The 24753-nt window shown below is 36.6% G+C and overlaps 2 protein-coding genes across 3 annotated transcripts in view; both read left to right on the top strand.

Annotated features, from left to right (window-relative positions):
• Positions 1–24753, top strand: part of golim4a (golgi integral membrane protein 4a) — an 836478-nt gene that overhangs the window by 721436 nt on the left and 90289 nt on the right. The window lies entirely within an intron of this gene.
• The window catches only part of LOC137488247 (uncharacterized), a 75349-nt gene that overhangs the window by 11318 nt on the left and 39278 nt on the right, over positions 1–24753 (top strand). The window contains exons 2-4 of the mRNA XM_087292963.1: positions 20201–20477; positions 21099–21221; positions 23279–23345. Of these exons, the coding sequence (XP_087149089.1) occupies positions 20381–20477; positions 21099–21221; positions 23279–23345 (287 nt within the window). The 5' untranslated portion in view covers positions 20201–20380. The remainder of the gene's footprint in view (positions 1–20200; positions 20478–21098; positions 21222–23278; positions 23346–24753) is intronic.

Here is a 24753-nt window from a genome sequence, read left to right as displayed (position 1 = left end):
TGAACTGATTCAGATGAGTGTTTGAAGCATCAGAAAACCTGCAATACCATAAACGGCACAAATTCTACAGTTTGCAGCCTTAATGCAAATAAAATTAAATAAAAATAAAGTGGTCTACTGACTATTTGTCGGCACAAATGTGTGAGCATAAATGACTTTTCCACATGCAACATTAACTATTGTAGAACCGTTAAGGTCGATATATCGTTAACAAACTGAAGGGGTACTGCCAGTATTTTGAAGCCATAGTATCGCAGTGCAACTGAAGTACTGGTAAACTGTGCAACCCTAGTTTCTTGCAGTTCTGTTTTTGTAATGAATAGAAAGCAAATTATATTTGTCTCCTCCTCTTTTTCTGATCTGAAAAATGGTCCAATCCGTGACGAAAAAAAACATTATGTGATCTGAACCGTGAGATTTGTGACCTGTTACACCACTATTTTCAATAAATGTTCGAAAAAAGATCAAGCTCCCATAATGCAATTTAAAAGCATAAATAAACAGGGGAAAAAATAGATATATGAACCACTAAATATGGAAAACTGCTAATTTACTCATATTTTACCTCCAGGTTTTAGGCTGGAGATTCAGATTTATGTATCTTGGATTTCTCTTCTTCAGAATCCGGTTTTATTCAGTGTTGTGTCAGTGTCATATTGAAAACACTAGAGAGAGAAATAGAAGAGCAGCATAATCATACCACTTAACACAGTTATGGGAATAGCAAAAAAAAAAAAAAAAAATCAATCTTGAGATACGAGTGGTTTAGAAGTCGTTTTGAAATATGTATTCCACCTGCGACGAAAGCTTTTGAATTAAACAGGGCTGGATTGGAGGAGAAGGAGAGCTGCTGATGTATATTTCATGAGTTACAGTGAGCGCTGGTTTGTGTATCTTCTGTCTTCAGATGAGATAACGCTCACCGATGCTCCTCTGTCCTCTCACAAAGTCTGCTTTTGCAGGAGAAGAGGGCAGGATGAGGCCAGAAGAGGCGTCTTTAATTAAAACATACAGTATTTGAGGTTGGGTGACCTGCTGTGGGAGACAAAATGTCAAAAAGTGCTGCAACGATAACCGAGCTAATTTATTAAAGATTTCTGAGAAATCACTGGCGATCTGCGTGCACGCATAGAACATTCAGAGAAAATGGAAAAGACTTGCTTTCTTAAAATGCTCCCTTGGTGCATGATTCTTTCAGAAGTTTGTAATCTTTTGTGAAAATGAACTAAAATAACTGGTTCTTCTCCAAAAAAAAAGGACATTGCAATGTTACATCAGTTAGTACCATAGACTATAAAAGATATGGACGTAGTATCCGTGACGTGACCCATAGCCATAGGTTTCTGAAAAGAGAAAATGAAGCTACATTTAGGCCTGGTCAATCGCAGAGGTGGGTAGTAATGAATAGGCATGGGCTGGTATAAGATTCTGATAACCTTGGATTTAAATATTACGATTTCACAGTATCACGGTTAGAGATTACTGCTCTAAAGAATATTCTTTTAAATGTCTGGGTAAACAACAAAACCTTTTTGCCAAAATATTTTAATTTGGGGAATCATTTAAATTATTTTGGTACAGTAGCTAAACATGTCAGGCTAAATATTTTAAATGTATTATTCATTTGCTGCTATCTTCAATTGTTTCAAATACAATTGAAGTAAATACAATCAAGTAAATAAAAAAAATATTACTCATACCTCAGGAACAGTATTACAGACATTTTTAATGGTTTTAAAACCTTGACTTTTCCAAACTGCAGTATACCTTGAACGCGATTATCTTCCCATGATTATCTTCACATATGCCTACTGGCATTTTGCTCAGACGGGCTTTTCTTTGAGAGAAACATAATGTAACATACGTAAACTTGGGATTGCCTGCCGTGTATTTTTGGTTGAGGTGCTATTTGTTTTTAGGTAACTTTTTTTATATTTACTGTTGCACTAAAGTCCAAAAATGAAGTATTTATGTTCTTTATTACGTGATTATGGTATATTGCTTGATTAATATCACTTGATTGTTCAAGCTACCTTACAGAAGTGCTGTTAACAGAGTTATTGAATGTTGAAATAAGGTGAAATAAATAAAAGAATTAGGAACATCCTGGATCTGTTTGTTCGCTCCTCTTTATTTATTTTTTTAATGTAGAAGTATAAGATCAGGTTTCGGTATCGGTAGATACTCAAAATCAAATGACTCGGACAAAGATTTGAGGGCAAAAAAAACCTGATCAGGACATCCCTAATAGATATTTTACATAAGTATATATGTTCACTCACCTGGGAAATGGAGAACACTTGAATGGTTTGTGATTTTTTCCAAATTATCTGACAATTGCAAGAAATAATTCCAAAAGGCATCTGACTGTGTAAAGCCATATAAAACTAAAAACTAACTATATGATGTATATGCTCAGTTCAGTGGCTAATCAGCTGGCAGCTGAGGTGAAGTGATGGCGGCCAGCGAGACCTAGCTGTCACTCAAGTGGCCACACCCTTAATTATGCAAACTTAATATAACTTAATTTAAATGAAATGGATGAACAAAATATGTACAGTTTAAGTCAGAAATATTACCCCCCCCCCTGAATTATTAGACCACTTGTTTATTTTTTCCCCAATTCCTGTTTAATGGAGAGATCATTTTTTCAACACATTTCTAAACACAATAGTTTTAATTTCTAGTAATCTTTTTTTATTTTATTTTCCATGATGACAGTAAATAACATTTTACTAGATATTTTTCAACACTCCTTTATACAGCTTAAAGTGAAATTTAAAGGCTTAACTAGGTTAATTAGGCAAGTTATTGTATAACGATGGTTTGTTCTGTGGACAATCGAGAAATTTATAGCTTAAATACAAATATAAATAATATAAATAAATATAGCTTAAAGGGGCTAATAATTTTGGCCCTAAAATGGTGTTTAAAAAATGTTAATTAAATTTAAAACTTTCTTTATTCTACCCAAAATAAAACAAATAAAACTTTCTCCAGAACAAAAAATATTATCAGACATACTGTGAAAGTTTCCTTGCTCTGTTGAACATCATTTGGGAAATATTTAAAAAAGAAGAAAAAAAGTTCAAAGGGGGCTAATAATTATTACTTCAACTATATATATATATATATATATATATATATATATATATATATATATATATATATATATATATATATACTTTATACTTTATATATATATATATATATATATATATATATATATATATATATATATATATATATATATATATATATATATATATATATATACTTTGTATATATATTCTTTGTACCAGGCTGTAAACATCTTTTTTTCTGCTGTAAAGTTGGCCATCTTAACAGTGGGCTCGACAGAAATTTGCACTGTGATGGAGCCAGCGGAGCTAGTGGAATTTTGAAGAACTGCAGTTTCAGCTACTTCTGTATTAGCTTCACGAGGGAGAGCGGGATGTTGCCAGTTTGTTGGTACGCACCCCTAAATCTTAATGAGCTAAGAAAATTTATATTTCTTCATTAGTAACAATCCAGAAAATTACAGTATTAAGCACTGTAATAAATATCAGATTAGAAACTAAGCTGCTTTGACACAATTTACATTATAAAAGCGCTTTCTAGATAAACATGAATTGAAACTCTTAAGTATTAATTTACTTGAATAGTCAGTAACTTAGGAGGACTATATTTAATCTTAATTGACTAGACTGACTCTCAGCATCACAGACGGTGGTTTAAAGTGAGTTAACCAGAGATAGACTCGACACAATGCACTCTGGGACTGCATATCCCTTGCTGAACGGCACAGTTAAAGCTCTCTTTGAACATGTTTGAAAGAGTATCAGAACAGATTCTGCACAATACCATTTCTTCCCTTTACACTCGCTACACTGTCGATGTTTCAATGGGATTATGTCAGATAATGACGACAGAGTGCTTTAAAAAAATCGAGGCTTAGTCGAACAATATGAGAACACGACCTTCATTAAAAACTCGATTTAAATTTAAATGAAACTTTAGAGCTTATTCAACAAATTCTGTCAGTCTTAATACTATATGGTCAACTTGTAACACTAAGCATGTTGAAAGTGTTTCTGGCATTACTCACACTTTCATTCAAAAAAATATGGATTTGTATGTTTGTTTGTTTTTATATTTATCTCGTGTGTACTTCGGAGAACGGTCGCGTGCACGCATGACGCCTATTTTAGTGAACAACCAGCATTGGCTGTGAATAACAGGTAATGAAGTTGTAAATAACGTTCAGTTTGTTGCACAGAGCAATTGATTGAGGGCCGTGCGGGAGGTTTGATTTGCATGTAAGTGTTTTTTTCTCACAGTGACTGCAGCCATGAGCCGCACACAGAAGTGAAAGTGAAACCTGTGCGCACATCATTTAAATGATCATTGGCATTTTAAAGTTATGATTACGACAAGCATTTGATATGTTTTTTTTCTTTTACAGCAAACACAACGTGTTGTGCATGAAAATAAATGTTTACTGTGTCAGTGTAACAACTCTAGCCTATATTTAATGTTGAATATAATACAAGAAGGAATTTGATAATGACAAAATTCTAATTTTACCAGTGAGAACAAATGATCTAATAATGTTCTCAACAACAGATGACAAGCACATGTCTTAAACATAATAATTCAATTTTATAATAATGAATAGTTGTAGGCGAGGCAGTGGCGCAGTAGGTAGCGCTGTCGCCTCCCAGCAAGAAGGTCGCTGGGTCGCTGGTTCGAACCTTGGCTCAGTTGGCGTTTCTGTGTGGAGTTTGCATGTTTCCTCCTGGTGCTCCGGTTTCTCCCACAGTCCAAAGACATGCGGTACAGGTGAATTGGGTAGGCTAAATTAACCGTAGTGTATGAGTGTGTGTGTGAATGTAAGTGTGGATGTTTCCCAGAGATGGGTTGCGGCTGGAGGGGCATCCGCTGCTTAAAAACTTGCTGGATAAGTTGGCGGTTCATTCCGCTGTGGCAAACCCGGATTAATAAAGGGACTAAGCCGACAAGAAAATGAATGAATGAATGAATAGTTGTATTCTGATGTCATCATTTAACAGTGAATTAGCAAACAGGACATATTGAAAGTCTGTTCAAGGCCACGATAATGACTATACAAAATTTAGCATTTTAAGCAACAGTAGACCTACACATAGGTCTAATGTTGTTTTACCATATGTTTGAAAATTAACAATAATAATAGGCTAATCATATTAACCTTTATTTTACATTTACACAATCGTGAGAAAATCGTGATCTTGATTTTAAGTAAAAATAAAATCGTGATTCACATTTTTGCCAGAATCGTGCAGCCCTAATATCCAGACTCAATTCTATCAAGATTCAAACCCATTTCTGCAAATGACAGTCTGCCATTTAATGCAAAGTTTTTTTTTTCAGGCCTATTAGAAATTAAACCGTATGGCCTCTCCTGTCGTGTGCTTGAATGCTCATTTCCAGTTTTCTCAGAATAGAGCCAGTAATTTCTCAAAGCCCCGTTTCAAAGACTCTCACGGCAAAAAAAAAAAAAAAAAATTAGATGCTACTCATGGTAAAGGTTGCAGAGGTCAGCGCAGCACAATCTGTTCAGCAGCTTTACTGATGAATGAGTAGAAGACCCTCAACTTTGCTGGTCTTTGACCCCTGAAACTGTGAAAAGAGCAAAGCCATCTGTTTCCAGACTCACCAGATCTGCCTTTTCAGGAACTCTTCTCTAACTCCTAGTTTTTTATATTCGCATCATTTTAAAAGTATTCATGAAATGGAAGTTAAGATTGTCCTTTTTCTTCTCGACCATGATATAGATTCACTTAATACAGACCTGAAACGAGAAAAAAGGAGTCAGTGGATAATTTCTGCCTTTGTGCACCTATTGGATTGTTGGAAGATGGGTGTTGCTAACAAAATGAAAAAGATTGACAGATGGATAAAAGCAGATCAGAGACTAGACCCTGCCTACTAAAGGACTTATAGATCCACCCTAAAGGAATGATAACCTCGCACTAAATGACTGATATCCTTGCCCTAAATAAAATATAGCCCTTCCCTAAATGACTTATAGCCTTGCCCTAAATGACTAAATGCCCCACCCCACCACAAATTACAGATAGCCCCACCCTAAATCACTAATAGCCCCACCCTAAAGACTGATAGGTCCATCATAAAGGACTGATAATGAGTAATACATGACTGATGACCCCTACTTAAAGGACTGATATCCTCATCCGAAAGACTGATAGCTCCACCCTAAAAAACTAATAGCCCCAGCCTAAATATAACTGATAGCCCTGCCCTAAATGAAAGATAGCCTAACCCAAAGGACTGATAGCTCCACCCTAATGGACTGTTAGCCCTGCCCTAAAGGCCTGATTGCTAGACCGTACATGACTTATGGCCTCTCCCTAAAGTAATGATTGCCCAGCCCTAAATGACAGTTAGCTTCACCCTTAAAAGACTAATAGCTCCGCCCTGAAGGACTGATAGCTTTATCCTAAAGGACTGAAAACCCCTCCCTAAGTGACCCCTCCCTAAGCCCCATCCTAAAATAATGATGGTTTTGCCCTAAAGAACTGACTGAAAAGCCTCGGCCCCTAAAGGACTGATAGCCCTGTCTTTAAAACTGCTAGCTCTGCCTAAAAGGACTTATAGCCCCACCCTAAATTACTTAGTGCCACTAATAGCCCCGCCCTAAAAGACAGATGGCCTTGCCCAAAAGAACTGATAGCCCCTCCCAAAAGGACTGATAGTTACACCCTAAAGGACTGATAGCTCCACCCTAATGGACTGATAGCTCCGCCCTAAAGGATTGATTGCTTTGGCCAAAGGACTGAAAGCACCACTCTAAAGGACTGATTGCTCCACCCTAAAGGACTAATAGCCTTGCCCTAAAGGACTGATAGCTCCGCCCTAAAGCACTGATTACTTTGCCCCAAAGAATTGAAATCTCCACCCTAAAGCACTGATAGCTCCACCCTAATTTACTAATAGCTCTGCTCTAAAGGACTGATTGTTTCACCCTGAAGAACTGAATGCTCCGCCCTAAAGAACTGATAGCTTCACCCTAATGGACTGAAAGCTCCACCCTAAAGTACTGAATGCTCCGCCCTGAAGAACTAATAGCTCCACTCTAATAGACTGATAGCTCCGCCCTAATAGACTAATTGCTTCATCCCAAAGGACTGATAGCCTTGCCCTAAAGCACTAATAGTTCCCCCCCAAAAGACTGAAAGCTCCACCTTAAAGTACTGATAGCTCCACCATAATGGACTGATAGCTCTGCTCTATAGGACTGATAGTTCCGCCCTAAAGGACTGATAACTCTTACCTAATGGACTAATAACCCCTCCCTAAATGACTGATAGCCCCTCCTTAAAGGACTGATAACTAAATACTTTTTTCCACTGCATACAAATGTCTGGATTATTACATTTAATACAGATTATTAATTATTAAATACAGATTATTACAATTAATAATCAGTTTATACATGTAAACTTATATTTCCTACTGACTATTTATTGTCAGCAAAAACATTTGCACAATACTGTATTTATATTTCTTACCGTCTCTATGTTTCTGCATCCCAGATTATAAGTAAATTCCAGAAAGTAGAGTAGGTGTCTGCCTTCTAACAAAACATGTTTTGGATCAAGTTTAAGGTGATAAAACACACTTGCAAAAATTGCATTGCAGACGGCAATCAGCGTTTGACTGTTAAGCAATATTTTGAGTCACACATAGGGTAGGGCTCATTTGGGAAGTGCAATATAGCAGCCCAGCCATCATCTGAATAGCTTCATTCAATTATTCCTATTCACTGTCACATTGCACTCCCCCTGTACACGCCTTGCAAATCTCAAGTCATTTTCCTGAAAGAGATGTCAGCTTGATCCAGAGATGGAGATTGTAATTTCTGAGAGGAGGAGGAGGCGGAGGAAAGAAAAAAAGTTGACGGGTCTTTGTGGTTTAGTGGTTGGATCGCGGTAATATGTTTCATCACTTATCCAATTACATGTGTTAGAGGAAACTAATCTGAGACTCTATTAAAACAAGAGACCTGGCGGCGCAAGGTTAAACAATAGCAAATTACATTACCCTCATACTGCTTAGAGAGAAGACCCTGCCATGTTCATGCCTGTTCATATCTACTGAGAAATTATCAGGACGCTTCATATCTACAGGTGTGTGGGTTTTTTAATTATAAGAAGAAATGTAGCTAGGTTTGTCTCTTAAAATAGTTTGGTAATTACCTGTTTTGCATTAAGCATGGGTGTATTGCTTATACTGTATATATTACATGATGTACTGATTTTTGTTGAGGGCCAGTAACTATATTTGGTGTGGTGTTACTGAAATTGTAGTTTAGAGTTCCTTTTTATGGTGAGTATTAATATACATTGTGTTAAATTATATATATATATATATATATATATATATATATATATATATATATATATATATATATATATATATATATATATATATATATATATATATATATATATATATTAAAAAATAATAATAATTAAAAAAAAAAAAAAAAAATATATATATATATATATATATATATATATATATATATATATATATATATATATATTTTATTTTTTATTTTATTTTTTTTATATAAATTTAGACAGTCTTAATTGACTTTTAAAATGTATTCAATTCAAGTTTATTTGTATTGCACATCCTACAATAATTATTGTTTCAAAGCAGCTTTACATAAGCCCGCAAACGAGTGATGATCTCCCGGTAATCTTGCGTCTCCCTCCCGGTCCTAGGCATCGTGGCGCACCCTTCTCACCCCTCCCCACCGCGTCTCTCCTCAGACACGTCGCGCGCGCACCCTGTCAATCACCATCAAACCACCACCTCTCCTGACAGCTTAGCGGGACGCTGCAAAATAAACCCTGACACTCTGACCAATGTGAGGTGAGTTTACTCGCACGTGACTTGTTTTAGCTCTTTTGGTCCAATTAGAAACTTTGCAATGTGAAAGCGAACCGCTCCAAGAGCAAAGAGCAACAATGTAACATTTGTAATCTCTGTTTCGGAACAACTGAATCGATTCACAGGTGTGAAAGCACCCTCAGTTTCTTGTTCTTAACTGACAGGAGTGGCACCGGGTGTGGTTTTCTGCTGCTGTAACCCATTCGCCTCAAGGTTGTACATGTTTTGTGTTCAGAGATGCTCTTTTGCATACCTGCTTAATTGAGTTACTGTTGCCTTTCTTTTAGCTGGAACCAGTCTGGCCATTCTCCTCTGACTTCTGGCATCAACAAGGCATTTGCACCCACAGAACTGCCGCTCACTTGATATTTTCTCTTTTTCGACTATTCTCTGTAAACCTTAGAGATGGCTGTGCTTAAAAATCCTAATAGATCAGCAGTTTCTGAAAAATTCAGTCAAGTCTGTCTGGCACCAACAACCATGCCACATTCAAAGTCACTTAAATCACCTTTCTTCCTTGTGCTGTGTTCACACCAGACGCGTGGATATTGCGATTTATCCGCGCGTCTGGATAGACGCTTAAACATTTTAGTTTACTCGCTTCATTCGCGCATCAAATCTGGGAACGCTGGAAAGGTTACAGAAAAAATTCTGCTGCTCTCTGTGAATGTTCTTGAGTGGTCCAGCCAGAGCCCAGACCTAGATCCTATTGAACATCTCTGGAGAGATCTGAAAATGGCTGTACACTGTCGGTTTACATCCATCCTAATAGAGCTTGAGAGATACTGCAAAGAGGAATGGGCAAAAATTCCCAAAGGCAGGTGTGCCAAGCTTGATGCATCATATTCAAAAAGACTTGGGGCTGTAATTGCTGCCAAAGGCGCATCAACAAAGTATTGAGCAAAGGCTGTGGATACTGTGTTTGTTTGTAATAAATTTGCAAGAATTTCAAAAAAATCTTTTTTTCACATTGTCATTATGGGGTATTGTGTGTAGAATGTTGAGGAAATAAATGAATTTAATCTATTTTGGAATAAAGCTGTAACATAAAAAATGTGGAAAAAGTGAAGCACTAGGAATACTTTCCGAATGCACTGTACATATATGCAGATTACTGAAAGATGTAAACAATATTTCTTTGCTTTTTTGTTGGAATTTAAAGCATATTGGAATTTAAAAATGCTAGAGAGTAAAAAAAAACTAAATAAAGCTAATTAAATTAATTATTCATAAAAACATGACAAAATAGTCAATCTGTCCAAACAAGTGATGTTTTAATTTGATTATGTAAAAATCAAATAAATTATTTGTTTGTTGTTTGATACCAACAAAATGATTGGCTTAGGTACTTGGCACAGGGTTAAAAAAATTATAAAAATAAATAAATAAATAAAAACACTTGATCCACAATAAGTTGTTTTTGCAGCTTAGATTTGATAAATGGCCTTTTTTGGGAGCTTTTAAGTTGAGAGGGTTACTTCACGCTTTTACAGTACACCACCTCTTTTATCTCAATAAAAAGAAAAATTGATTTGTCGTGATTCGAGCCTTTTAAATCACTTTAGATAGCAGTGGACCTGCTAAACGTCTGCTGTATCATATGGAAACATCAATCCGAGGTTAAAAAGTACATCATAGGTTTCAGGCAGTAGTTATTAATGGCCTCTTTTCTCAACCTTCAGCCGCTTTTTACTTTTGTCGACTTGCTGAACTTTCCTGGTTAAGAGCTTCAGCTCCAGAACTTGTTCATTTTCGCTCTGTAAGTTCCTGTGAATGTAATTACTTCTAATCTCTTTATCCTTCTGTGTGCTGGAAAAAGCCCTTTACCTGAGGCTGATGATGACAGAAACTGGCCTCAGCTTACTTTCGCGCTCACACATTTTTTTTTTCTCTCTCCTTCACTTCTCTGATATTCTACATGTTCCTATCACTGGCTTCACAGATATGCATATCTTCTTCAGACTCAGACGGTTTATGTTGATCCGTTGTTATTTGAGCTGATTTGCCCTTTGCCGAGTGCCTTACAATTAGTCATTTTTTTGATGTTAAAATTTTCATTTCAGCTATTTGTAAATGTAAAATGTCTGGAAAGTAGAAATATCAAAGTGCATGTACTTTCGTCCTTCGATTAAAATAATTTATAATAATATACAAATTAATCAATTAATAATATACAAATTGAACAATTCCGATCAGTTACAAACATGACATAGGTTTTATTTTGCTTTAAGAAATATCTCAAATAAAATCATTGGTTCATTTGTTCGTTCAATCGTTGATTGGTTCTTTCTTTCTTTGCTTGATTCATAGGTTGGTTAGTTGGTTGGTTGGTAGGCATGGGCTGGTATAAGATTCCGATAATATGATAACCTTGGATAAAAATATCCCGGTTTGATGGTATTGTGATTACTGCTCTAAATTATATTATTTTTAAATGTCTGGGTAAAAAACAAACAAAAAATACTTTTTGAACAAAATATATTTTATTTTGAGAAACAATTTAAATATTTTGGAGCAGTATACATGTCAGGCTAAACTAGGGGTTTACAAACTCGGTCCTGGAGGGCCGGTGTCCTGCATATTTTAGCTCCAACTTCTTTCAACACACCTGCTTGGAAGTTATTAGTATGCCTAGAAAGAGCTTAGTTAGCTGGTTCATATGTGTTTAATTGGGGTTGGAGGACATATATGCAAAATATGCAGGACACCGGCCCTCCAGGACTGAGTTTGCTAAACAAATTTGCCGGGCTAAACAGTTCAAATGAATTATTGACTTCTGCTGTCTTCATTAGTTTCAAAAACACAGATTTCTTTACAATTTAAAATGCCATCTTTGGATACCTTTTCTGCTGGAGATACTGCTGTCCTAAAAAAATTAAGTAAAAACTCTTACAAATACCTTAGGAACGGTACAGCAGAAAATTTTGCAGATTTTAAAACCTTGACTTTTCCAAACCATGGTATACCTTGAAAACGGTTATCGTCGTATGCCTGTTTGTTGGTTGGTTCGTTCATTGGTTGTTGTTTTTTTCTTTCTTTTTTTCTTTCTTTCTTTCCTTTTTTCGTTGGTTTGTTTGTTGGTTAGTTGGTTGTTTCTTTCTTTCTTTTTTTCTTTCTTTCTTTCTTTCTTTCCTTCCTTTTTTCGTTGGTTTGTTTGTTGGTTAGTTGGTTGTTTCTTTCTTTCTTTCTTTCTTTCCTTCCTTTTTTCGTTGGTTTGTTTGTTGGTTAGTTGGTTGTTTCTTTCTTTCTTTCTTTCTTTCTTTCTTTCTTTCCTTCCTTTTTTCGTTGGTTTGTTTGTTGTTTAGTTGGTTGTTTCTTTCTTTCTTTCTTTCTGTCTTTCTTTCCTTCCTTTTTTCGTTGGTTTGTTTGTTGGTTAGTTGGTTGTTTCTTTCTTTCTTTTTTTTCTTTCTTTCTTTCTTTCTTTCTTTCTTTCTTTCTTTCTTTCTTTCTTTCTTTCTTTCTTTCCTTTCTTCCTTCGTTGGTTTGTTCGTTCATTCATTGGTTGGTTAGTTGGTTCATTCTTTCTTTCTTGGTCTGAAGTTTAACAAACATACTAATTATGGGAGGAAAGTAAAAAATAAAATAAAAACAATGTATACTTCTAATTTTTTATTTTATTTATTTATTTATTTATTTTTGGTGAGATATTAAATCTCAAATGTAAAAAACCTTTTTATTGATTTATTCATTTTTTCTGAGAGCTGCACATCTAAAGTGTTCTGGATTTTATATCACATTTATATTCTTGCATAGATTCCATCGAATTGCAAGGAAATCAAAACCAACAAGAATCAATGACCAAGCAAACTAATATGGCCAATTGAATAATTTTACAGAAAAGACCCCAGTTATTGATTCAGCTTTATTTAACAGTTCTGTTAAGTGCAAATGCATTGAAATGTGTCAAATGTGCATATGTAATTCTGCAGATAACTTTTGAAGCATTCATTCTGTCCAGCAAACATGTTTAGGCATATTTATTTCTATTATTTTTGCTGAGCACATTCAAAAATGTCAGAAAAAGAAAGTCATGCTGGTAAAGCCTGTTATTCACTCTGAAACATGGACCTGTTGAGACCCCAGGGAGCCTTCAGTATGAGATCTTACTTGCGTCCCTCAGAGGCTGAAATGTTTTGAATAAATGCAGGTTTTTCGAGGGCTAAGTAATGATTTCAAGACAAAACCTGTGGAGACATTGGAAGAAAGTCATTACTAGAGCCATTATAAAACTTTACCAAGTTCACATTCGTCACAGCACGTGTTTTCTTACCAGACCTCTGTGGACATGTGAACTCCTGCTGATTCTGTGTAACTTTAGGTCATTCAGTTTTCAATTTTGAGAGTATTTTGAAACATTCATAATTCTGAACTCATGTAAATTTCATGTCATGGGGTCCGAAACTGAAACAACAACAAAAAACTTTTTTTGCATTGCTTACCCTGAACATAGCTGAAATATAAAACACTTTCTATTTCCGTCCAAAAAAGAAAAAAATACAACAAATTTATGTATCAGTTTTTGACATTTGTTAATGTTTTAAATTTGCATCACACAATTCAGATTTTTAAAAATTTATATATGTCTTGTGATTCAGAGAAGGCCAAGTATTGCAATATACAGTAGTGTGAAACAGCGTTCTTAATATTTTATTTGCATGTTTGTCACACATTAATATTCAGTTCATCAAACTAATTTAAATTTTAGTTAAAGATAACAAAAGTAAACATCATGCAGTTTTGAAGGGAAAACAAAAGACACAACTCCATAGACCTGTGTGAAAAAGTGTTTGCCACTTAAACCTAATAACATTTTGGTCCACCCTACCAGTAACAACTGCAATCAAGTGTTTTCGATAATTTGCAATAACTTGTAATGTAATGTGTATTTATATAGCACATTTATTGTGTATGGCCATACACCCAAATCACTTCACAATCATGGAGGTGATTGGGAGGCCATGATTGTAAGGGCCGTTTGAGGGACTTTGGCCAAGACCCTGGGGTTACACCCCTACTCTTTACAAGAAGTGCCATGGGATTTTTAATGACCACAGAGAGTCAGGACCTCGGTTTAGCGTCTCATCCAAAAGACGGAACTTGTGTCTGTTTTAGCACTGTTGTGGAATCTTTGCCCACTCATCTTTGATGAATTGTCGTAGTTCAGCAACATTGGTGGGGTTTTCAAGCATGAGCCTCCTTATCAAGATCATACCACAGAATTTTTAATTGGATTCAGGTCAGGACTTTGACTAGGCCACTCCAAAGTCTTCATTTTGTTTTTCTTCAGCCATTCAAAGATAGACTTACTAGTGTGCTTTGGATCATTGTCCTGCTACATTTTATTGGCACACTTTGGGCTCATTAGTACCAATTGAGCATCTTGTCAATGCCTTAACCTACCTGAATATTGTTGCTGACCATCTCCATCCCTTTATGACCACAGTCTACCCATCTTCTGATGGCTACTTCCAGCAGGATAACCGCTGTGTCATAAATCGTGAATCATCTCAGACCGGTTTCGTGAACATGACAATGAGTTCACAGTACTCAAATGGCCTCCACATTGACCAGACCTAAATCCAATAGAGCACCTTTGGGATGTGGTGAAACAGGAGATTCGCATCATGGATGTGCAGCTGACAAATCTGCAGCAACTGCGTGATGCTATCATGTCAATATTGGCTAAAATCTCTGAGGAATTTTTCCAGTACCTTGTTGAATCTATGCCATGAAGGATTAAGGCAGTTCTGAAGGCAAAAGTGGGTCCAACCCACTACTAATAAGGTGTACATAATAATATAATAAAAAAAACAGCGTTCAAAATGAACAGTTAGCAGAGCACAGAAAAACTTGTGTAACACCTGCCATATCCAAAGATGATTTCAGCCCAAATGAGGCAACAGACACAGTAAATCTCAAATTAAATTACGCCCTTAAACTCCTTCAATAGAATAAGAAACTGATGCAATGGATTTTGACTGGTCTGCCTCTCCTGTATATGGGGAAATGTGAGCGGGTGTTTATGTGTGTCAGATATCTGCTCATGCTGCGTGACGCTCAGCTATGCCCCATTAATAACATTTAGAGCGACTGTCTCTGTAATGAGAATGACTAGCCACTGATTTTTTATTTTTTTTTTTGCACCCGTCCTGGATTTACTCCAGCACTACATGGCGTTTCTACACTGCTTTCAGATTTAAAAGCATTTAAGTCCAGATTGTTTCGCTCACTTCATAACCCTTCACATCTGCTGCCGCCTTCATTGTTCTCTGCTTGATGAGCATCTCGTCATGTTAACAACAGCATTTAACGTCTCGTCGGACAAAGCAGGAGGTCTCACAGCTTTTCCAGCTGAAACAAGAGGATAATTTTACGACTTTTGCTGGAGTGGGGAAGATGCTCAGAGGTCAGGCTTTCTGCAGTCAGTCTGTCGTTCGGTGTGGTCATGCTGTTCTCTTCTTTAAATGGAAATGCTTGTGATTGCTGTATCATTTCCTCTGAAAATAGCAATTTTAGCAAGAATATCAGGATGTCCAAGCCTGTGAAATGACAGTATGCATGTTGAGATTATTTATAGAACAGTTAGTTCTGGTCTTCGAATGTGATTGGCCAAGAGTTCTTTCCTGCTGTGCAGAAGCTCACTTTAGTGACCGCCCACTTTTTCACAGGTACTGAAAGTATACTCAAAAAATGACTTTTGCTGCTTGTTTGAATTACTTTAATAATTTAAAATGAGTTGAAACAACACATTTCCTAAGGGGTTTTTTTTAGGGACAACTTATCTGTTTCATGGTCAATGGAAAGGTTGTCATCAAAATACTGAACTCCTTCTCTAGGGTTTGGGCTTGTGACTACATGGTTATCAGTAATCTAATGATTTGCCTTAATCTGAATAAGACAATAATATGATCAAGGTGTTTGCATGAGTTGCTTTTAGAATGTTCCTTTCATGATCATGTCTTACATGTTACAGTACATAGATCGATTAACATCATTGCGTCACCACGCTATTAATGTTTCCTCTGGAGTTTAATGTAATTTCAGGTGTTTAATTTTTAATTTTTCGACTTTAACTGCAGTTTCACTTTCATTCAGGAGCATTTCATTCATGCCCCCATGACAAACTGAGGTATTTTATGCGAGCATTAAGTAAGGACTAGTGGAACAGTGCTCTTTTAATGGAATTTGATACCGTATGTAAAATGGAAGGAAAAAACCACAACATTTCGTGACGCAGGTGTCTGTGGTCCTACAAGGTAATCAAAAATCACTGTTTACATGGTAGTCTAGACCAGGGGTCTCAAACTCAATTTACCTGGGGGCCGCAGGAGGCAAAGTCTGGGTGAGGCTGGGCCGCATAAGGGATTTCACAAAAAAAAGTCCTCAAATGTCATTATTAACAGTTTTAATTATTTCTTCTGAACATGAAGTGTCCTGAACATTAATAGAACATTGAGTGAAGATTATGAACAGTTCTTCTGAACATGGCATCTTTTGCCTACTCCTTGCTGCCAGAGACTCGACAGCGCTTCTTCTCACAAATCTGAACCACATTTGGCTTTAGAGCGGAAGCAGTTGAGACCCTCAGTATGGCTTGAAGATGATCATCATTAAGTCTAGACCTGTACTTTGACTTATTGAAGTTCAAGGTGGAGAATAACTTCTCACACAGAAAAAAGTGGGGGAACTCACTCAAAACTTCCATTCCCTCACCTAAAAAAAAGGCGTATATATGTATAAATAAAACACCCCCACCCCACTCCAGTCACATCAGTCTGTACCAGTCTGTATCTACCTATAATATAAATAAGATGCAGGCTGTAGCTAGGTAGGTGGCAGGCTGCAGATAGGTAGCTAAGTGGCAGGCAGGGGCGGGAACAGCTTACCTTGGTTCTAGCCGGCGCGAGTTCCCTCCTAACACTTCCCGCCCGTCACAGCGTCTAACAAAGGGGCGGGGTGCGTGGTGACGTCTCCGGCATCCCCGACCCCTTTGTTTACACGGCGGGCGGGGAATGCCAGTGACCGCTGTGTACGGATAGAATCAGCGGAGCGGGGAGAGAGAGCGCTCCCCGCTGTACATTCTGTCAGTGTACAGCGGTCGGCGCGGGCCACAAAGTATTGTACTGAGAGAAAAATGGCCCGCGGGCCGCGAGTTTGAGACCCCTGGTCTAGACTCTTAATCAGAGTATTGTCTTAATCATATTACAATCGGAGCATTGGTGTCTATGTACGTACTGATTGAAAGTGCCAGATGTGGTGTAGGACCGGCGGGGTTACACTAGACTTCAACTAAAAGAGGGGGTTTCATAGCTTTTTAAAATACCATTCTGCATTGACATTGTATAATTTCATAAAGTGCAGAATTGCAGCTGTTCTATACAGTATGGCTAGAAACAATACAGTATATATCCAGCAGGTAATGAAAATAATCCTTTTAAACCGACTTGCTTGTTTATGTTCAATGACTGACAGTTTTGTCATTATATTTTGTGGTCTCCATAGTAATCACAAACAGAATGCAATAATTCATCTGAACAGCGAGTGTCTGTGTGTGTGTGTGGACTGGAAAAGATTACGTCGGGGATTATAAATGAAGTGCGATTCCCTTGGTTTCAGTATCGGTCATACAGTACGCGCTTCTGTTTGGAGGAGCTTTAGTCTTCTGTCATTAACTCGGCTCGTCTTTTTCACTGAGAGCTCCTGTGAGAAATAACACAAATCACACACAAAATGACTGTTAACAAGTCGTATACTCAAACACATATACAAAACATAAAACACAACAAATGAGTTCTTCTGAGACTGGGATGTTTTCATTTCTCTAAAAATACAGCACCGAACAAAGATATCATTTATTTTAAAGCATTGTAAACAGTGAGTTTTCCCAAAACACATGTACTCCATCAGTCATCATAATATGCTGTATGGGAAGCTATGAATTATAATGAATACGTAAGGGAACTATAACACGGATATGGAGATAATACATGTACTGCTTGTAACTTTATGTGTTCATAATGTTTGAAGGGACATGATTTAAAAGTACTGGGGTGGGGGGTATGCTTTTATTAACAGTAGAGATGTGTATATATTTTATTTACTTATACTTAATCATGCTGAAATATTAATATAAGTACATGAAATCAATTTTAGTGTCAATCAATAATCCAAGTGTTTTATTTTATTATTTTATTATTTTATTTCATGTTATTGTATTTAATATATTAATTAATATAATATTTATTAGTGCAATTTTAAAATCCAAATTCTTGCCTGTTAACTTTAGGTAATGCACTGTGAGTTCACTTAAACTAACAATGAACAACACTATGTCCATACATGTTAACAAAGATGAATAATTACTGTGACATAAATATTGTGCATTGTTTGTTCATGTTATCAGATACATTATCTAATACAACCTTTATGTAGAGGGTGTCCAATGGGTCTTAAAGTCTTAAATTGTAAAAATTAAAAATGTTTAAATTCATAAATTCACTGAAATGTTGACAAGTAGGTCTTAAATCACTTATAAAATGTCTTCATGCTTTATCTAAGTGAAGCTTCTCATTTGGGCCAACATCCAGCCAATGACCAACAATACATCTCAATAAAAATGCAGTGTTAATGGTCTTAAATGGATCTTAAAAAGTCTTAAATTTGATTTGATGTAACCTGCATAAACCCTGTATGTAAGTGTTTCTGTTTTTATTTATTTATTTATTTACTTGTTTTTAATTACTTAACCATGCTAAATTATTAAGATTTTATCATAATATCCTCCAAAAATATCTATTTTAGTGTCAATTAAAATTCAGATTATAAATTTTTTTGGTGTTTCTATTATAGTTAATGTATATTTTGAATATTGTTTTTATTATTTTAAATTAGTTTTGTTTAAAGTAACATATGCTTTTTTCCCCAAAGAATAACAATATTATATAATGTAAATGCTTAAATATATATAAATATATATATATATTTTATATATATTATAATAATTTTAATAATAATAATAATGGTGATGATGATGACGGCAATAATAATAATAATAATAATACTTATCAACCTTAATACTTATTAATAACATTATTATTACGGCAGCATTAATATCAATTTTAACAATGATAATAATTATAAAAATGACAAAATTAATAATAATATCAATTGTAATGATTACAACAACAATAATAATAATAATAATAATAATAATATTAGTTAATAATAATAATAATAATTATTATTATTAATAATAATAATAATAATAATAATAATAATATAATTATGGCAGCATTAAAATAATAATAATAATAATTATTGTTATTATTATTATCATTATTAATGTTATTATTATTATTATTATGGCAGCATTAATAATGATATTAACAATAATAATAATAATAATAATAGTAATAATAATAATAACAATAATAATAATAATAATTATTATTATTATAATTATACTATTATGGCAGCATTAACAAAAATATAATTAATAATAATAATAATAATAATAATAATAATAATTTTTAATATTATTATTATTATTGTTTATATCGTTATTAATGCTGCCATAATAATAATAATAATAATAATAATAATGGGTGACGCAGTGGCGCAGTAGTTAGTGCTATCGCCTCACAGAAAGACAGTCGCCGGGTAGCTGGTTCGATCCTCGGCTTAGTTGGCGGTTCTGTCTTGCATGTTCTCCCTGCGTTCGTGTGGGTTTCCTCTGGGTCCAAAGACGTGCGGTACAGGTAGATTGGGTAAGCTAAATTGTCCGATGTTTTCCAGAGATGGGTTGCGGCTGGAAGGGCATCCGCTGCGTAAAAATGTGCTGGATAAGTTGGTGGTTCATACCGCTGTGGCGACCCCAGATTAATAAAGGGACTAAGCCGACAAGAAAATAAATGAATAACAATAATAATAATAATAATAATAATAATAATAATAATAATAAATATTGCATTTTTATGTAGTTTATGTATATTAAACCTCCATCACATCTGGATGTATTTAGAGTTACTGCATAGCTGTATAAGAGTCTGTTTTTAACAGAACTGTGCAATCATATCAATAGCAGTGCTAATTTATTCAGCAACACGAGTGTGTGAAGAGCGTCTCTTACTCATTACTGTGTGATTGAAGACAGTGTGTTGGAGTTAATGGTGTAACTAACCTTCAGCTTTATTCACGCTGTTATTGACACAAGCCAATCTCCTCGGTTTCATTGCAGGTACGTGTGCCAATGCTGATTTGTAGATGGTCAAGCGGAGCCTTGATTTCTGCCAGCGCTGCATTGGAAGGCTGTCAGGACACGAGTGGGCGGCCAAAGCAAAGGTCCAATAAACCATTTACATGTGCTGGTCAGTCAAATCACAGAGCGGGGGAAATATATGGAAATGAATGCATCTGAATGGCCATCAATCACTGCAGTGCTGCAAACGCTGCTCGCGCTCATGCTGTTTCTACACGTCTGGATGGTCGGTGGTGCTGTAATTCAGGAGTTTCAGGTAAAGCTGATATGAAGAAACTTTTATACTTTGGTAAAACTTTGGATAACGTGCTTGTGTGTTGTTGGGGATGTTTTCATCCACTCTGGGGTGATTGTTAGTCTTAGTTTGGCCACAACTTTTTCTGTTTCAGCAACTGATGATTTTTGATGGCAAATCTGATTTGGACACACATTTTGGGAGAATGCTTTGAAGTTTTTCGAAAATTCAACAATAAACTCAAATTTTCTATCCTTTCGTTATGTTCTGGGCTTTTTTTGCCCCATTGACTTTCATCATAATGTAATTGATGCTGATTTTCACTTTCAGGAAGAGGTAAAATTTGTAATTTATACTGTGGATCATCAGTTGCAGTGCAAAAAAATCTTAGTTTCTGGCTTAAAATTATATGGAGTATATGTGTGGACCAGAGGTCGCGTTAGACTTTCTCATTGTCCGTCATTTTGACGGAGAGGTTTGTAAAAATTCCGTCATAACCTGTTATTGATCGTCATTTAATTAGCATATTTTCTAATAACTTTTTTCATTCATATTTTAATAATGAACTTGCATGACAAGCATATAGGCTAAATTATTAATTTATTTATTTGACAAACGAACAAAAACTCCTATCTGCCTTAGCTCATATCTTCATCCTGCGTCGAGTGTGTCTGCGACAAAGGTCATCACTTTCATCCGTGACAACACCCCTCCCTCGGCCCTCACATACCCCGCACACAACAAATGTCCGGAACGACTTTACCGGTAAGTTCAGAAAAGTGCTGTTCAAAAAACGGCTGTGCTTGTATTTTTAAAATATATAAGGGGTCGGGCTTTTGTTGATTTGTTCACTTCTATTTAAAGTTTTAGCATTTATGCAAAGGCTTTTAATTTCAAAAACAGCGTGAATGTGAACGCGTCTGGATGTTCTGATTGGCTGGAGTAGACGTCCCATGTCAGTGCATTCTAAGTGTGATAGCGATCTTTCTGGCAATTTTATTTCTATGTTCACACAGCACAGCAATCTGGCAAATTACCAGTAATGGTACAACTTCTCTTTCCAGAAAATTGCCGGAACGGATAGATAGATAAATAGATGGATGGATTGATTGATTGATTGATGGATGGATGAATTGATTAAATTAATTACTTTATTCAATTGACTTAGGGTGCTTTCACACTTGGTTCAAATGCCTGGACCGTACCCAAGTTCGATTGTCCCCACCCTTGCCATCTTCTCGCTTGGTTTGTGTTCAGTCTTTTTTTCCTTCTGAACCCCGGTACACTTACATCATCGAGCTGCTGTTTTGTTTATGTCTGTTGCTAGGTGACAGTCACAAAAGCAATTCGCCGAAATGGAAAGATGTCCGCACATCCCGGTCCACTTTCTTTTACTGAATCTTTCAGTTTTGGACATACAGAAAGCGTCTTGCGTCCATCTGCTGCAAAAAATATTATAAACAATCAGAACATCACACAGTGTCTGCCGAAGCTGTTTTTGAAAGAGACGAGTAGACATCACCGTGTATCACTGTTTGCCCGGGCTCAGTCATGCTTGTCACCAAAGTACAATACGTGACGCACACACACAAACACACACAAATGAATGTATGAAAAGGATAGTTTCTTGTACAGTTGGCGGTTCACTTCATTTGGTAGGATTGCATTCATACCAGAAGTGAACCGTACCAGAGTTCACATGAAACATACCACAGACCACCTCTTTCAGGCGGACTCGGGTACGGTTCTCGGGTGCGCACCTGAGTTCAGAGGACACGTTTACACTAGCTAAATGTACCATACTAACGTCAAATGAATCCGGGTGCTAGTGTGAAAGCACCCTTATAGCGCATGTGTAACCGGAGCATCAGGATGAAACCCATACCAACTCCACACAGAAATGCCAACCGGTCCAGCCGATCTTTGCTGCGACAGTGCTAACCACTGAGCCACTATGCCGCCCGTCAGAGCTACTTCTAGCCAATCTTATAATTGCTAACTGAGTCAAATAGCTTGTCTAATGGCTGACCTACAGTCTTGATTAGACCAGTGGTTCTCAAAGTGGGGGTCGGGACCCCCCGAGGGGTCGCGGGGCAATGAAGGGGGGTCGCCTGGTGATTTCCAAAAATCTATTTATTTTTATTAAACCATAAGAATTAACATATTTTATCCATAACTATACTGAAAATAAAAATAGTCCTTTATAGTTACTATATACTATATAGTTACAATAGTAGCTTATAGTTACTAGTTCTATTGGATTGCGACCCCTGGGGTAGTTACATTATATTAAAGGCAGCAGTAGCGTCAGATGCAATTTGATTTTATAACATCAGGTTATACTTTCTAGCACATTTAAAGCACTGACACAAATTTAATTGGTGTGTTTGCGTCATTGCATGCAAGGTTTCTGTATTTATAACCACCTCAGAGGATATTGGGGGTCGCAAGTCACTGCCATTGTTATTTTGGGGGTCGCGGGCTGAAAAGTTTGGGAACCCCTGGATTAGACAACCTTGTTTTCAACATACTTCCACCACATAGAGTTGCAGTACTGCATAATACTCCTTATCATAGCTCTAAAGAACAGCAGAAGAATCCCTCTACTGATCTCCATATGTTTCCATTTCCACATTTCTACACGTTCTGGATTAATTATAAAGTGGAGGAAGCGTGTGGTGTTTGTGTCTTTCTATGTGCTCTGTCTGATCAGCATGGCCTCTGTTTCTCTGCTGAACTCTTATTAGGCTGACGGTGGTTCATTATCTGTCTCTACAGGAGATGAAGTTCAGTCATCTTCAAGTGTGTGTGTGTGTGTGCAGATCTTCTACTGTCCACAGGAATCCACACGGCAGAACGACACATTTCACATGCGCCTGGAGAGATGAGGCAAGCGGGAAGTGTGGGACTGTGTTTCTCAATGGTTTTCTTAATTCACTTGATGTGTAGAAGCGACTTCAGGGAAGATGTTCATAGGAGGATTTCTTTAAGAGTTGGGTTGTAAAATCAGACTCCTGTTTTAAAAAAGACTAGTGATGCATTCGATATTGCATACTTCTGTACTATATTATACAAGCAAAGCAGCATGAGAGCTGAGAAGTATGTCCAAATTCATAGAATTCGTAACAAAAATTCATTCATTCATTTACTTTACGGCTTAGTCCCTTTATTAATCAAGAGTTGCCACAGCGGAATGAACTGCCACTTATCCAGCATATACAGCGGATGCCCTTCTAGCTGCAACCCATCACTAGGAAACATCCACACACACTCATTCACACACATACACTATGGAAAATTCTTGCTGTGAGGCAAACATGCTACCCACAGGACCACCACATCGCCATAAAAAAAAACGTATGCCAAAAAAAATTTTATTTTAACTTCTTTTCTATTCAGTCACTTTAAGTATAATAATCAGTGGCGTAGCGCAAAATGCAGAGGCTCCCCTGCAGGGATCGCTGACGGGGCCCCCTGATGAAGAGAGGGCGGGGGGGGGATACGTCATACGTCAATTTGCATATGACTGACGTCATCACGTTTTACTGTTTCTGTTTGTTTAACAGCCTATGGTTAATAAAGGGGTATTTATAATTGCACTACACTTTATATAAGCATGTTTATTTACCTAAATTTATTGCTGTTTGAATACAGTATGTCATTATAGATGTGTAGTGAATGTTCAGTAATCTCTCATATGTAATAAACTCAGACAAGTTCAGAAACTGTCACTAAAATATCTGTGATTGTGAACAAGAAAAGAATAAACGGTCCAATTAAATTGTTAAAATAAAGTAGAAGTAGATCGGTTTGACTGTACAAGTAAAATACCTTCACACTGCCTGTGCTAAATCATTTGTCGTCGGTACGCAGAGGGGTGATCTGCTCTCGGGCTGCAGGTGGGAGAGGCTGCTGTAGAGGACTGACTGGGCCGCCTGTCAGTGCTGTGAGGCGGGGGAGGGGCCGGCGGCATCACACGCAGCTCGTTGAAAAGAGTAGGGACGGTACAGTATGGACAAATGACAGTCTAAAAAATCTCCAATAACACACAAAAAAGTCGCTAGGGTCTGAAAAGTCGCTAAATCTAGTGACAAAGTCGCTAAGTTGGCAACATTGGCGGCAAGCAATCAGAATGAAGTAGTCCACCGCTTGAGAGGTGTTCAGAGAACACAGACCTGTGAACTTTGGTTCCGACCACAGTTGTTCCCAAGAGTTTGATTATTGCGGTTGCCGGTGGATTTTCAGTTATTGAAAATCCTGCGGGCCCGTCCGCTACGCCACTGTACAATATTACTAA

Source organism: Danio rerio, chromosome 18 (assembly GCF_052040795.2).
Source record: "Danio rerio strain M-AB ecotype USA chromosome 18, GRCz13ab, whole genome shotgun sequence".
In the NCBI taxonomy this organism is placed as follows: Eukaryota; Metazoa; Chordata; class Actinopteri; order Cypriniformes; family Danionidae; genus Danio; species Danio rerio.
The sequence above is the reverse complement of the archived record's forward strand: the minus strand, read 5'-3'. Positions and strand labels throughout refer to the sequence as shown.